The sequence below is a fragment of the Rhinolophus sinicus genome, linkage group LG02, assembly GCF_036562045.2.
Source record: "Rhinolophus sinicus isolate RSC01 linkage group LG02, ASM3656204v1, whole genome shotgun sequence".
Taxonomy (NCBI): Eukaryota; Metazoa; Chordata; class Mammalia; order Chiroptera; family Rhinolophidae; genus Rhinolophus; species Rhinolophus sinicus.
Window position 1 is genome coordinate 110,520,654 of NC_133752.1, and position 15,848 is coordinate 110,536,501.

General features: G+C 47.8%; 1 protein-coding gene across 39 annotated transcripts in view; it reads right to left on the bottom strand.

The window, feature by feature from the left end:
* CACNA1C (calcium voltage-gated channel subunit alpha1 C) overlaps positions 1 to 15,848 on the bottom strand; it is a 727,463-nt gene that overhangs the window by 151,588 nt on the left and 560,027 nt on the right. For all 39 annotated transcript variants that reach the window (XM_074325148.1, XM_074325146.1, XM_019757254.2 and 36 more), the window contains one exon: positions 11,788 to 11,960. In XM_074325148.1, the coding sequence (XP_074181249.1) occupies positions 11,788 to 11,960 (173 nt within the window). The remainder of the gene's footprint in view (positions 1 to 11,787; positions 11,961 to 15,848) is intronic.

Genomic DNA, 15,848 nt, shown 5'->3' on the forward strand with positions numbered 1-15,848 from the left:
TATCTGAGGAAGAAAGGGGAGAAGAGGTGAGTACATGAAGTAAAATGTTGCAGAATATTTCTGTCTTCTCCCAGAAGTTAGAAAGAAGTATGGACAGACAAGAAATGGAGGATGAAGAATTAATCTGCGTGTCTGACTCACTACATATCCTGTGCTGGACCAGATCTGACCCTATCTAGTTTTAGATCTGACAGTGACAAGACAGGCCCAAGTCATCTGTTCCTAGTGGCAGAATTCCAAAGACTTCCAGGGGGAGACCCTGCTTTTCTCCCCCCATTCCTGATGCCTTTTCCAACCAATATTCATTGACTGCCTATCTACCAACCTCTGTGCTAGTGATGGAAACGCAAAACCTCCCGCCCCATGAGGTCCCCAACCCAGCAGACAGTGTAAGATAGATAAGTAAGTAGATACAATAATAACCTATAACCGTAAGTGCTTACGTAGGCATGGAATAGGTATTCTGGGGGCACAAAGGAGGGAGTCGGGAGAGAAGCAGGGGTGGGGACTATAGGGAAGGTAGAAAGGGAGGGCACGCCTGAGGGGAGCCAGTTCCAAAGGCAGATGGTAGAGCTGAGTTTTCCAGGCAGGGAGGGCAGAGGGTACATAGGTGCCAGGAGGGTATTTGGAAGAACCAGCTGGCTTTCAGTGTTCAGGAAATCCTGCAGGAGACCCAGTACAACTCCCAGGAGTCTGGGGACTGCAGGTTTCTAGACTCAATTACCTTTCTCTGGGGTTTGATGCACTGGAATGGTCAAGGTTTGGTCCAGACCATTAGGGCTCAAGACAATGTATGTCAACTTAGAATTGTAGAAACAAAACACAAAGCTGGAATGAATGTTTGCAGCTGTCTGATTCAACCCCTCATTTCACAAATGAGGAAACTGAGAGAGGCAAATTGCCAACTGGTTACTGAGTGAGGAGTGGAGGTCAGGCGACCTGTTTTTCTCAGGCTTCTATGAATTCCACTACAACATACTATGATTGTTCAAACCCCAAACTCTGGCATCCTGTTTGGAGAGAAAGATGAGGGTCATTCATCTCATACTGTTACACTCTCAACTCATCTAATCAAAGCGTATGACTTAATGGATAATCAAATTAATCCATTTCAAATCCCTTTCATAAAGGGATTATGAAAATTATAATTAATATACATGATTTTATACCATCAAAGAGGCTCAAGAAGAAGCTCTACAGTTTTACTGAAGCTTGGGATCTTCTTGGTGAAAACCTAGGGTGCTCTGCTTGCCAGCAACTGGCCACAGCAACTTCCCAGTCATTGCAGAATGGCAGAATGAGCTGTGGGTCAAGGGGCTAGGATCCTCTGCCCCCCACTGGCATTACTTTTCACACCAAGCAGAGGCTCTGCCCTCAGCTGATAGGGATCTGGAGCAAGTATTAATAAATATAATGAGACTCTCATTCTGAACATTCCAGATAAGAAATTTGTCCTTGCCTATGTTTATTGTGTGTGTGTGTGTGTGTGTGTGTGTGGTGTTTTGTTGTTTTCAGAGAATTTTGTTAACATAATAACTGGCCTGATACTGGATACCATTATCATATCTCATGAGTCATTGAAATGAGATATAATGGTTGCACAGGTTGATGTGAAGCTTGGAATTGGGAAGGTAAACAAAGGCTTTTCCCCTTAAAGTCAGCCTATCAAGCCTATAATTAGTGCTTTTCACCTCGTCAGTAAGTTGTTGAGAACAGATCTATTATATATATATTACTCCCAAACAAAGGCACAGACAAGTTTCAGTGAAGTGTAATAATTCTTTAACAGCTTTTGTCCTGTGTTTTTATTTTTTCTTGACCTCTAATCTTGGAATGTTTGTACCCCTGCATAGGAGGCATTCTCTGAAGTTCTCTGAATAAGATTTAGGGTATGTTAATCAAAACCAGCTGTACATTTGGCAAACAATTTTTAGAAAATGACTTAGGGAGCATCAAAATCTCCTCTGTCCAGACATTTAAAAAATATCCTAATATCCTACTTTTTTTTTTTTCTGGTAAAAGAAAACAACACTGAAGGACCTTATCACCATTCAAATATATATTTTTGGACAGGATAAACCTTTAAACACCTTTCATCAAAGCTCTGTCTAGTGAATTATCCCTGCAGATCTCTTTGCTGGGGGTAATTTTGGTCAGTCTAATGAACTAATATGAATTAAGTCTAAATTGCAAACAATGTATATTTTTATGCATCTGAGTTCATGGCTCAATCTTTCTTCCCAATTCCTGCCCAGGCTATTTGGAGGTATCCTCTGGGGCAAGTCACCCTACTCCTTTCCTTTGGTCTCCCCATGGCCTCCGCAGGAGCCCCTCAGTCCTGGACTGTGATTTGACAATAGGGTCTTACGTGCGAACACAATTACCTGTTCTTCCTGTCAGTGAGGAGGGGTGGTGCTGACTGTCACCGCATGTCCTGCTGGTGGAAAGTTGAGGGCCTTTTTAGTGAAGTCCAAGTTTAGGCTTGAAGCCAGGTGTTTGGAAAGCGCCAAAACTGCTTGTTGTGTTCCTGGAGCCCTTGCCCATTTCCCACTAAGTTACCTTTGAGCCCCTTTGTGCTTTGTTCTGACAGTGCTGAAACCTGCTATGTGCCTTCCAGTGCAGCCACCATGCCCCCTAGGCACTCAGGTGGATCGTTTCCCAGCCCCCTGGAAGCCAAATGGCGCTGATAACTGTGTTCTGGCCAATGGAGTGCGGGTGGGAATGATGCCCACACACCCAGGCCTGGCCTCCAAACCCTCCCGCATGCCCTGCCCTGCTCCCTCTTCTTCCCTCTGCGGTCCAGATGCAGGGAGCCAGGGACACCTCTGCGGCCACTGGAGGGACGGAGCCTTGGTCCCTGAAGACGGTGGAAGTGAACTTCCCCTCCTGCTAACATGGAGCCCACAGTGATCTGTGGGGCAGAAGCAGCCTTCACTGTAAGATGCAACTGAGACCTGAGCTGGGGTTCTTAGTACAATAATTAGCCTGCCCTGACTGACACGGCCCCTCAGGAATCATTCTCTGGGTGGGAAGCCCTCCATCCTCTTCTAGACCCTATTCTTTCTCCTCTGTACTTCTCCAGTACCTCGTTCACACCTCCAACTCATTGCTGTAACCTCTTTATTTGTGCCTCTGTCTCCTTAACTAGGCTGTAAGTCCCCTTAGGACACAGATTGGGTTATTTGTCTTGGTATTCTGAGTGCCCAGTTGGTACTTAATATGTGTTGAGTGAATGAATGGACAAGTGTCTCTCTCAAACAAGCAGGACAGTCTGATGTGTGGGACTCCAAGTGGTCTCCCCCAAGCGGTCTCTTATTCCACGGCCAGCGATCCCAGTTTCTGTGCATTTTCCACTGCTCCCCTCCACGCCATGTGCCCCAGTGATAGAAATTCAGTATGTAGCTAATCTCCCTCCATTACCAGATGATGATTTTCCACATCAGCAAGAAATGACAGAGGCAGGAGCTGTCACTTTCTCTCCTCCACTAACAGCCTTCTGACAGATAATGTATCTTGATATGACATGTGGTTTTTATCTCCCATGTTTATGTGGAAGGGAGGGGAGCGTTGGGGCGGGAGCCAAGGGCAACTGGACCGTGGGTCGCTCTGTTTGGAGCTGAGCACTGGTGGTCATAGGAAATGGATCAAAGGTAAATTTAAGATGATTCGTCTCCCCTTCGATCCTTCTGCTGAGCTCCTCTCAGCCCCGGGTGTGGGCCTGTGTGCAAAGCACCACATTCAAGTCAAAGCAGCACTTTGCTGGTGTCCACCTGGGTGAGGCTGAGTGGGCAGAGCCATTTGTCAAGGGTTTTGTGGCTTCGAGGAGTTGACAGGACTTCTCCAAAGATACCACATATAAACCCCTCTGTGAGGTTGTCCCTGGCCAGAGAAGCCCTCTGGGTTCCCACGGTATTGAGGTTCCTGGAGTGTCAGAGGCTCAGAAGTGATGGCCTGCAGCACTGCACAACCCTGCGTCATCAGAGGCAGATTATAGCCCGTTCCTTCTTGCGGTGTACCTTCCAAGGCAGGAGAGTGGGTGGTCAGGTAGCTACAAGACTCCATTCTGGAGCGCTCTGGGTCACCCACACCCTCCTCGAATCAAGTTCAAAAGGAAGCTCTGCTAGGTCATGTAATTGATATGCCCCCTCATAAACCATCCCATAAACCATTCCAAATGGAGGTGTTTGCTCTCAGTTAACTATCTTTCTTTCTTTTTTTTTCTTGAGCAAGATAATGCCATAACTTGCTTTCATGCTTCCAACATAGTTCTTATAATCATAAAGTTCTTTTCTCTCTCCCTTTTAAAGAAAATCAAACTCATGTTCCTTTACGTTAACATTTAAAATCAGTTCTTCCTGCCTCTCTTTTCCTCCTTTCCTCTAACCTGCTTTGCATATCAGACTGGGGGTGACAAATGTAACAAAGGAGATGGAGAGGTGACTCTGGCTGGGGGACCAGAGGGGCCTTCTTCTAGCTCCCCTCTGGTTGGAGGAGGAAGACAGCCTATCGCTGAGGAGTGTGGTACTGAGTTAGAACTGGATTCAAGGCTTATGTAACTACCTGAGATTACGTACGACATTCGAGCTGCATGACGTGAATAAGCCAACTTCTTTGAGCTTCAGCTTCCCCAACTACAGAATCGGGCTATTAGTACCCACATGCGATGATCTTAGGGAAGATGAAGTGAGGTCATCTATGTCCCGCCCCCTTACATGCAAGGAAAAGACACGTTCCTTCTGGCCCCGCCCCGTCCTGCCTCTGCCTTCCAGCCCAGGAAAGCCTTTGTTACCCATGCCTGGATAGACCATTCAAACCCCTTTATGCTGACCTAATGCGGCTGTGGGCAGGCCATGAGTCTCCTGTCAAAATTCTATGTGGCTTTCACCTGCCCATTCCTCCAGGAGCGTATAGCCGTCATTCAATGGGAAGCCTGTCATGGCCTCCTGACAGCTTGACATTAGCAAGCTTTACCCATAGCCGGTTTTGCTTTAAGCAATGTATGGCAGCTCACTGAGATTGGGTTGTATGCCTACTTCTCACTGCACACTCAGCACGGCCCCTCAGGTAGCTCTTCCATGGCTCCGTGGGCTGGGCAATGCATCTGCAAACTTCTGGGGCCAGACAGCAGATGTGACACCCAATGCCATACCTGCACCAAGGTCCCTGTTACAACCTGATTCTACAAGTGAGGTACTGAACACCTGAGACCCACCCAGGGATATTGATTACTACCAGAGTCCCCGGGGATAGCAACTCCTAGTAACCACTATCGTCTGCAGGGCACAGCACCCTCTCATTTCTCACAAGCTCCCAACACTTTCCCACAGCACTGCAGTTTTCCTACCCTTGCTGCTGTCCCTGCTTACAGGAGTTCCATGCCTGTTCGCCTGTTTTTAAATGGCATTTTCCAGAGTGGAGAATGATTGAGAGCTATTGGGGAGCAGAGGTGTACATGAAAGCACGTTGAGAGGAAGTCATTAAGGAGGCCTCAAGGAAGTTACTTCTGAACAACAGAAGTCCAGTGACGGTCCGGGCTTCCCTGTTGTGAGCTCTGGGCCAGGAGGAAAGCGCTGTGCCAGAACTCATTCCTACACATGCCTCACAATCTCCTGTGGTCATGTGATTTACATGTGTGATAATGTTCCCAAACCCTGGGCTGTGTCAGCAGCAGAGACATAGTGTGAGTTAGAGGCAGCCGGCTGCGGCCCTCACCTTGTAGCCCAGAGCACATGCAAAGAAGGGTTCGTGCCCAAGGAGCACGGGAACAGAGGGACAGCTGAGAGGGCCTCTGTCCGAGGCCTCACAAGGCTTCTTCGAGAAGCTCCACAGTGCGGTGGAGAGTCCTGTGTGGGGACAGAGAGCACCTGGGTTTAATCCTAACTTCTCTAATAATTAGTCCTGGTGAGTTGTTCCCCATCTTGGACACCAGCTTCCTCGCCTGACATCTGTGGCAATTTCCCTGCACTAACATTTTAGGGCTCTGATTAGGACCAGCTGAAAGTTAAAGGGAGGAACAGAAATGATATCTGGGGTCTGCACAGAGGCACCTGCTCTCACCGAGTGGCATGGGGTCAGGGTGGCCCTCCAACACACGGTAACTTAAGGGTGCAAAGTAGCGAGGAAAGGAGTCCAGGAGAAAACCATCGTTAGTGCTGCTTCTCATGCTGTCTGAGTCAGATTGCTTGGTGGGGTTCTGTGACAGAAATCTAGGCATGTGGCTACCCATGGCTACGAGCTCAGTCCAATGTAAACACCAACTGTACTGATGGAAATGTAAAGAAAAGGCTCTGATAATCATGCACATGCCCTTGTATATAATGGAATTCAGTGATACTCAGATTACTGTTCGCAAGCCCCAGGGGCCCTTTCAAGGGTAACCTGCAGCTCTCGTAAGCTGTCAAATTTCCAGATTTCAAATACACACTATCCTGGACTCTGCAGGGCAGGCAGCAGGCGGCAGCGATCTTGTTGATAATAATTGCCCAAGTGGCTCCCGAGTCCATGTCTGAATAGCACTGGTGTAAATATTTAATCCTGCTTATGAGTGTGGAAATTCAGTGTTTGGGTTCCACCGTCTGTCTGTCTTTTATGCCCTCATCCCCATACTTGTCTGTCTTAGGCTGCAAGCTTTAAAGGACTGGGACTGCATTCACATAGTCTTGATGACATGAGAGAGAGAGAGATTACTATATGGATAGACGTTTAGTAAATGCCCTTTTTGGATCTTCAGGAGGAGACAGAAAGAAGAAATTCCTATCTTTATCTTTGTGGTGTCTCCCTTTAACACTTGGCTTTCTATCAGACTCAACATTCAAGCCAGAAAACGGACCCTGTGCCTTCAAACAGCGCATTTCTACTGATGACAATGACCCCTGTGCAGCAGGGATCATTTTGCAATTGGCACCTTCAAAAGGGGTGCTCACTGCTGCTCGAAGGGTGGGCAAAGTTCTCGCTGTTACTCTAGTCGTTACCAGAGAGGAGAGGCCGAGGCCCAATTGGCTGCCCACTCTGGAAGTGACACAAAGGGGAGCAAGATGCAAGCGCACCCCTTCCTTGTGTCTCCTGTCTTTTGGGCCCTGAAATGGCCCTATCATGTTCTCCTTTTCCCCATAACTGTCTGTAACCAATTGCAGAGGGAGATATAGCGAAGGGCTGGGCTCTAGACACTGATGCATTAGGGCCCCAGGTAGGCTGGATTATGTGTCTTCCCCTCACCCCTTTTGGGAAACCCTCAGGTGGCTGGCAGCGAGGCTGTGCCAACAACAGGAGGTCTGCAGAACAATGTTTGATTTCATCCTGGGCAGTCTCCAGACTCAAGACACTCATGAAAGAAGACCCTGTTTGCCCTCCAGTTTTGGCTGCTACCCTTGCACCAGGCAGCTCTTGTCAGGGCAGCAGTGACCCCGCCCTGAGGAGCCGAATGACGAGCTCCCTGCGCTCACCTGACTGGCCTTCTCAGCAGCACTGCCCCTGCCATGTCTTCCCTCCTCCCTCTCTGCCACACCTGCCTACGTCTCCTCTGCTGGTTCTGCCTCATCACCCAGCCTCCAGACATGGGGAGCCAGGTTCCACCCTCATCTCACGTCTGTCTACACTACTCCCTAAGTGATCTCATCCAGGCAAATGGGTTTAAATGCCTTCTATATGTTGTGGACTTCTCACTTTATAATTCTGTCCCAGAGCTCTCTCCTGGACTCAGGTGAATTCCTAGTTGCCTACTCACCATCTGCACTTGGATATCAAATAGGTATTTCAAATGTGAAGTCCAAGATGGCTTTCCTGATGTTCCTGCCCCGAGACCTACTCCTCTCACAGTCTTCCCTGTATCAATAAGCTGTGAGAGGAGTAGGTGTCAGGGCAGGAATGTCTGCTTAGGGAGTTAGGGAGGTTGCAAGGTCATTGTCCTTTATCTGTTTAGGACAATCACCTTGCAATCTCCTAACTTCTCTCATTCACATCCCATATCTGATACATCAGTGAATGATGTCATTCTGGAGCCTGTATCACCCCATTGTTACCAGGGCAGGGGAGCCTGATTGCATCACCTCACTGTTACCAGGACGAGGTACCTCCTCCATCGTTCTTGGCTTCACCTTTCCGCACCTCCATTCCATTCTGCATGTGGTCGCCAGGGGGCCTCCTATTAAACCTGGGTCAAATCATGTCACTTCTCAGCTCCAAACCCCCAGTGGCTTCTTCGCTCACTCCTAGTAAAGTCCAAGTCCTTACAGTGACGCTATGATGTACTTCCTGGTTACTTGGACCTCATCGCCTACTTTTCTCTCCTTTGTTCTCCCTCTCCAGTCACAGGAGCCTCCTCTCTGTCCCTCTAATGTGTCAGCCCTGCTCCTGCCTGAGGCCTTCCCACCAGCTGCTCCCTCTGCCAGGATGCTCTTTTCCCAAATATCTAGATGGCTCATTTCCTATTGCCTTCAAGTCTTTATTCAAATGCCATTTTCCCGGTGAGATATTTCCTGGCAACCCTACCTAAATTACAATCTCTCAACACTCTGTCCCCTTTGCTGTTTCATCTTTCTCCATGGTACTTATCACTGTCTGACATACTGTTTATTGTCTGTCTCCCCACTAGAAGGTAAGTTGCGGGCAGGGATATTTGACTATTTTGTTCATTGCCACATCCCTGGTGTGGAGCAGACCTTCCATTGGTGGATGGATGGTGGGAGAACGGATGAACCAGAATATATTTTTGTATGTAGTTTACTGGCTACATCGCTAATAACTTAGAGAAACGCTTCCTAACTATGCCCTTTCTCTCTGCTGTCTTCCTTATCACTATTCTTGTGATTTCCTCCATGGTTTTTGTAGCTTTTCCCAGGAAAAATGAGTAATTGGGCTCCTGCAGGTATGCTCAGCTACCATGTAATGATGTGTCACTGAATTGCTCCTGCACTGGAGCCACCTCTTTCTCAGCAACGTCTTACACCAGTGGCATCTCGTGAGTGCAGACAGGACTTCTGCCCAGGGTAAAAGCAGAAGTTGCCAGAGCTGCTGATGAAGAGTGATGATGCCTTTTTTCTTAAAAGACTGCTTAGTTTTTGAGCTGATAAGAACTGGCAAATACCCTGTATTGTAATCTTTTAGCAATTTCAAAGACTAAGACACTACTTTAATTGAAACACACATATAATTTATAGCAGCATTTCTCCCCTTGCGTTTGTTTCAAAGGGCATGCTATGAAGTTCTGAAGACAGACTACCATTTCTGAGACATGGGCTTGCCTTTCCTGAAAGTCTGCTAGGTTGCCAATTCCCTAATAATTAATTACATCAACTGCTTTTAATTGGGCTACCCCAATAGACACAGTCCTTTGGACTCGTGTCCTGGCTCCATTACTGAGTCTCTCCCCTTCATTTCACTGCATGTGAAATGTGTCTATTGTACTCTATATCCTGCGTTTTATACATGCATTCCCTTTCTCCATCCCCCTAGAATTTTTCTGCCACCATTTCTACAATTGAAGGAGGCAGACCCCCAGTCCATTCTCCTCGGGAAGGCTGGCTGAGGACAAGAAGCAGACACCAATGACTCCTCCAGCCGTCAGGAAAGTACACGGTGGGAGGAACAACAGTCTCCAGAGTCTGACTGCACCCGTATTCGGGTTTTATGAAAATCTTGGCAGAGGGTCTGTCCACTGGGCCAGAAATGTGGGTAGGTGGGCCTCGTCCCAATGATCTGCTCCAGCAGCAAAGAATTCTCCACACTGGGAACTCTTTGGAATTTATTTACTTAATGGTCAGGACAGGGAAGCAGCACACTTCTTGGGAGCTCTTGCTTTAGGCAGAGAACAGAATAACTATGTGTGTGTAGACAGCAACTGACCACTAAGCAGGTAATGGGTACCGCACATTTTCAATAACGTGCTAAGAAACCTGCTCATTAGCATTGATCAGGAGCTTGGGGCTCCCTCCTGACTTAGGCTGGAGACAAGGGCCAAAGTGCCAGTTCCTGTGTTCAGAGGTAAGCTCCTCTGCGGCTCACAAGCCACCTTATTTATTTACCACTCCCCTCAGTGCCGCGAGCTAATTAACTACTCCACAGCTCCATCAACACTGTAATAGAATCTGCCAAGCGTTTCTTCCAGAAAGACCCTCAATGGCATCATTGTTCATTGTTATAATCCATTGAAGGCCTTGTCTTCCAACTTGCAAAATGACTCAGTAGAGCGCGAAGGCCTCCTAGGTTATTAAATTATGTTGTTACCAGTCCCTGTTGCTCGTGTGTTTTAATTTTGTATTTGTACCTTGAGCAGAGTTATCAGAAAGAGAACAGTTGATAGATGTGCTGTACTGCTGGCTGTCTCCTTCCCTTCCTTCCCCACCTGTCCCTTCTCTAGATTCCCAGTTCAAACGCAGATACTGATGAGTAGAAACACACACCAATCAGTTCAGGAGTTTGAACACGGGGACATCACTAATGTCTGCTCACAAGGCCGACAAACGAGCCTCACTGTATTTCCATGTATGTGCTTGTGTATGTATGTACTCACACGCCTACGTACTGACGGGAAGACTGTAATTTTCTCTGGGTCAGCTCTCCTGACAGTGCAGTCTTCCTGGCCTCCTCAAGGAGAGAAGCATTTGCTCAGTAACGACATCCTGCTTTCCCTCGGTCAGTTTCCCTGAGCCTCAGTGGGTCTTGTCATTTCCCTCTCCGCTCAAGGAGTGTTTTTGGCTTTCTGCTCTTACCTGCCTGACTCCAAAACAGCAAGTGCCTTGGGTGGCTATTTAAGCTGTTTGGTTCCTGACCACCCCAGATGCTCAATATTTAGGAACACAGTTCTAAGTTAGGCTGCTCGAGGACAGAAATGCACTTTTCAAACACGTGCAACGAAAGGGGAAGATGCACATAGAAAGAGGAGCAGCGAGTGTGGCAGAGTCACATTGCTCAAGGGCAATGACGCAGGAAGAGTAGCTAGAGCTAACCCAGTGGTGCTCAAAGTCACCCTGCAGCACAGTCACCTGTGGGCTTCAGACCGATTGCTGGGCTCCACCCCAGTGCTTCTGAGTCAGTAGACCTGAAATGCAGCCTAAGAATGTGCTTCTCTGGCAAGTTCCCAGGTGGAAGCAGGGACCACACTTTGAGAACCACTGGGCTTATCTGATGAGAGCCTGGGTTTCCATGATTCATCATCTTCCCTGCGCTTACAAGTCACTATCATCTGTCACTCTCATTTCTATCGCAGCCATAGTCGATCCAACAATCTGCTCTGTGCAACCCCAGAGGAAGGGATTTGGCTCAGTTTCTATAATCTAATTGCATTCTATCAAATGCCTCTGGGCTTCCTCAATCTTCCCATTTAGTACTTCCCCAAATCTTTGACTCTCACTTCTTTAAGAGAAACTTTTGGCTCCTTTTCCTATAAGAAAGCACAATGGTGCTTGGAAGTCTACAGCAAAGGGGTGAGAATCCTGCTTTCCAGGTAGCTGCTTGGTGGAAATTGTTCCTTTTGAACAAGCCTGGAACAGGAAGCCAGCTCCTCTGTCCCCAGAGATGGGGCCTGGAGGAGAAACTCTGATACAGAGTCCGCCGTAGCAAAATCTCACGTGTCTTTAAGATCAAAGATCCTAAAGGGAATATGAGGCTTTATAGATCAGCAGCAACTATTTTATATCTGTGACTCATTTCAAATGATTGCAGCCTATGAAACAAATGTTACTCCAGGAAGACAAACTGTAAAGAAAGGTTGGCGGTAAAAGGTTTTTGCTGTCCTCCCTGCTGTCCCCTCCGTCCCTCAGGACCCAGCCCAAGACAGAAGATGCTGCTCACTGTTTCGGGGTTTCTCCTCATCCATGCCTTCGTCCTCGTTCTCAGGGTCGATGTCTTCTGCCTGAGTGATCCAGTCCAGGTAGCCTTTCAGGTCCTCTTCCAGCTGCTGCTTCTCCCGCAGCTTTTGGAAATCTCCCCGAGCCTTGGCCTTCTCCCTCTCTTTGGAAAACTCTCTGGTGAGAGAGAGTGGAGTGGGTAGGGCAGGGGAGCGCATGGAAGGAGGGAGCCGGCCAGCATGAAGGAGCAATGGAGATAAGAGGAAACGAAAGCATTAATTGCTCTGTGCTCGGAAGCCCGCCCGTAGACCCCTATTCACAGACAGCTTTCTCTAGTCATCTCAGGTTTTGTCTTAGTCTCATAGGAATGGAAGGAATCACCGGAGGGGATAAACCCCACTTCCCTTTTTCCCCCCCGCATCATCATCACAGGCTTTGCCTTTGATAACAACTGTTCTCCAATGACCTGGAAACTCCTTCCAAACAGCAACCCAAATCCACCCCCAACAGTATGGAACATGCATTTTCATTTCCCTCAGTATTGGGCAGAAGCTGAAAAAAATCTCAAGAGCCTCTGGGTGACAAAAGGTGTTAGGAGCAGTGGTGTGCTGAAGCCTGCTCACCCACAGAATCTCCCGACAGTCACCTGTGTACGTCTCTTCCCAACTCTGGCTTCAGTGATGGCTCCTTGGTGGCTTGAAATTGACCATGGTATGAATATTTAAACCATAAAAATAGGCAAATGTTATAAACCAGGGCTTTTTCCCCAAAGAGCCAACTGTTAAATATTTACCAGTATACCACTGATATAAGACCCACGGGATTCAATCTCCACCATCTCTATTTTCATGATTAAGGTTCGTCCTGCCACTCTTAGCTGCCTGGAGGGATTTCTAATCTAGAGAAAGTTCTTTCCCACATAGGGACAAATGAGGATTCCAAACACAAGAAAATGTCCTGGGGACTGCGCTTTAGGTTAAAAAAGAAATCTAATCAGAATGGGGAAATGTATAAAATCAAGATGATTTAAAAGTTAAATGATGCATTCAGCGTACGGTAATAATAAATAGACATTGGAATTGAATTGGGCTTTGCTGGAAGTGGGACCTATTGAAAAGTTTCTGAAAGAATGGCTACTTCTTTTCTGTTTTCCATGATTCTGTCCTTGTTTTCTCTCTGACTTCAATTTCACTTTCCGAGCAAGGAGGGGGCTGGCAGCAGAAGGAGGCAATCATGAAGGCTAGTTCTCAACTCTCAAAGCGAGTCTGTGCCTTTGTTTCTCAAACAGTATGTAGGAGCATTTCTGTATTTGATATTCAGCCGATGGGAAATGGGGCCCTTTGTGGGGTGTGTGTGTGTGTGTGTGTGTGTTGCATTGGGCATCGTGGTTAATTCTTAGAGACAGGATTTCTCCTTCTTTCAGCAGTAAAGATGTAGTTCAGGGCAGGAGTCTGCAGAAACCACCTTGAAAGGCTCTAGACTCCCCTCAGGAATGGAGGTGGCTCTCCTGCCACATTCAGTGTATGGTATTTGCATTTCGCCAGTGCTGCATGGGAGAGCACAGGTTTTAGCACCGCACCATTTTTATGATGAAATGGGGTTGGGCCTGGGAGGGGCCTAGGGAACTTTTGAATGGGGAGACCTGGGGGCTCTCAAGCTAACAAATTCTCTTCAACTGCTGCCTTAATGATGCTCTGGTTTGAATGGAATTTCCTTCTTAAATTTGATTGAATCCAATTCTAATTGGATTGAACTTGCTCTTTCTCAGGCTTCCTTCCAACTGGCGGGTACTTTCATTTCCTTCCGAGGATGTGTAATGACTGGGAAAAGGGGCCAGATTGCCAGTTTGCAGTGAAGATGGAAGCCTTGCTCTGCTTTGCCCCCCCACCCCTACCCCTTTTGCTCTTGGGGATGAGCACGGAGAGATGCCAGCCCATCTGCCCCCAAACCTCTACACCTGGTCACATCTCCCCAGGGCTGGCGGCGGGCTCTCTGGAGACAGTCACTTCATACAGCGCTTCCCTCTCCATGTGAATCACTCCCAAACTGGCTTTCAAGGGCCCCTCTCTTGACTCTTTCTGCTCACACGCATTTGCATTCTCCATTCCTTTTCTGTGGAGTGGGTTTGGGTTGTAAGGTGACTGAGTAGCTGAAGGTTCGCTTTAGCTCTTTTGGAATATTTTGCAGAGGGTTCAAATTCTAGTTACAAAACAGCTAACCATCCTTCTTCTGGAGTTGGGAGAATAGGATTGGGATAAAACTGGAGTAGGGACAACTGATCTAGTCCTGCTTCAGCATCTGCCCTGTGGAATGAAGGCTCCCCATCCATACCCTAAGACCTCTGGGGATCCAAAATGAACATTCACTGGGAGAAAATAAAACTGAGGTGTGTTGGGAGTGTGAGGGGGATAGAGAAGTTGGGGGTCAGATCTGAAGCCCTGCAGCTCCCTTTGGCTCCCAGAGAGCATGGGGCACAGTCAGACCATGACCGGGTGGAAGGTGAGCCAGGTTTCCGTCTCCAGACCCTATGCAGTAAGGGACTTGCTTGGCAGCAGTGCCTGGCTCTCTTCATCTCCTCGCCTGGATGCCAGCCATGTGTCTGCTCTGGGGACTGAGCTAACGAAGACATGAAGCCCCCGCCTGACGCGCTGTGCTGGGCCTGGGGACTGGAGCCAGCCAGACACTCAGTCACAGCTGTGGCGTTTGTCACAAGGCAGAAGCACATCTCCCGCCAGAAATGGCCAACATGGAAAACGAGGGGTGGAGTGGGGGGCCGGGGGGCCAGGACTCAGTAACATAAAGCATACACAGGAGGTGCACGTGGAAAATCCACTCGGTACAGACGGCTGGGGCTCTAGGTGCTACGCTAATCAATACTGTCGGTCCTCATGATTTGCAGATTCCGTGCTGGCCTACTCGCTAAAATGTATTTGTAACGCCCAAATCAATAACTTGTGTGCCTATGAAGTTACTGCAGACATTTGCAGAACAGCAAAAAAAAACTTGAGTCACATTCTCAGCTGAGGTCAGACAAGGTGATGCTTCTTGTTTTAGCTCTCAGGCTATAGACAAATGTCCTTTTTATGGTCTATTTAGTGCCACATTTTTTGCATTTTTGTGCTTTTTGTTGGTGATTTTTTCTGTTTAAAATGGCCCCCAAGCATAGCGCTGAAGTGCCGTCGCATGTTCCTAAGGACAAGAAGACTGTGATGTGCCTTACGGAGAAAATACATGTGTTGGATACGCTTCGTTTGTTCAGCCGCAAGTGGCAATGCTGTTGGCCATGAGTTCAATGTTAACAGAGCAACAATATATATTAAGCAAAGTGTATTTAAACAGAAACACACACAATATGTGGGTATGTACTGATCACTTGACGAAAATGATCAGAGACTTGCCAGAACCTAACCTAGTGTTTCGCCTAAGAGCAGTGGTGCAGCATTCATTAATTCAGTGTTTGTGGTGACTTCACAGAATAATGAGAACCGACTGTATATGTTGCTGTCTCTTCTGCTTCCACCCACTAAGCACGTAAGTCCTGCTTTTCTCTTGCTTCCTTCTGGATCTGGATGTTGTGTGTCATGGTCCAGTTATGCTTTAAAATGCCCACCCACCAGGCCCTCTGCTTTTGGGGGCGAGAGACAAGCCCATCTCCCAGTCGGAAAGGAACTGGATGCCCCCCCACCTGAGAGATCCTGGGCTCCTTGTCCACTGAAGGCACATGTCTAAGCCCTCTGTTTGCAATCACTAAAAACGAAAAGTAATGGATTCCAGAGTCCAGGGACTTTCACAGCTGATTACAGCTTGAAGTGCAGTTTTGAGAATCTCATTGTCACTGTTGTTTTAATTCTGATAGGCTGCAGACTGAGGTTCCTGGGGGGGAAGCAAATATAACCTGATTCATGTCTGCACTGATAACACACCTGTGGCTCATGAGGCTCAACAGACAATGGACATGGAAGCACTGTGAGAAAGTCCACAAGCTGGCTGTTCCTCACACTGACTCTGTCCGGCCTTGTGACCAGGACTGTGCTGCACTGGGTATGTGAGTGATCCAGAGAAAGG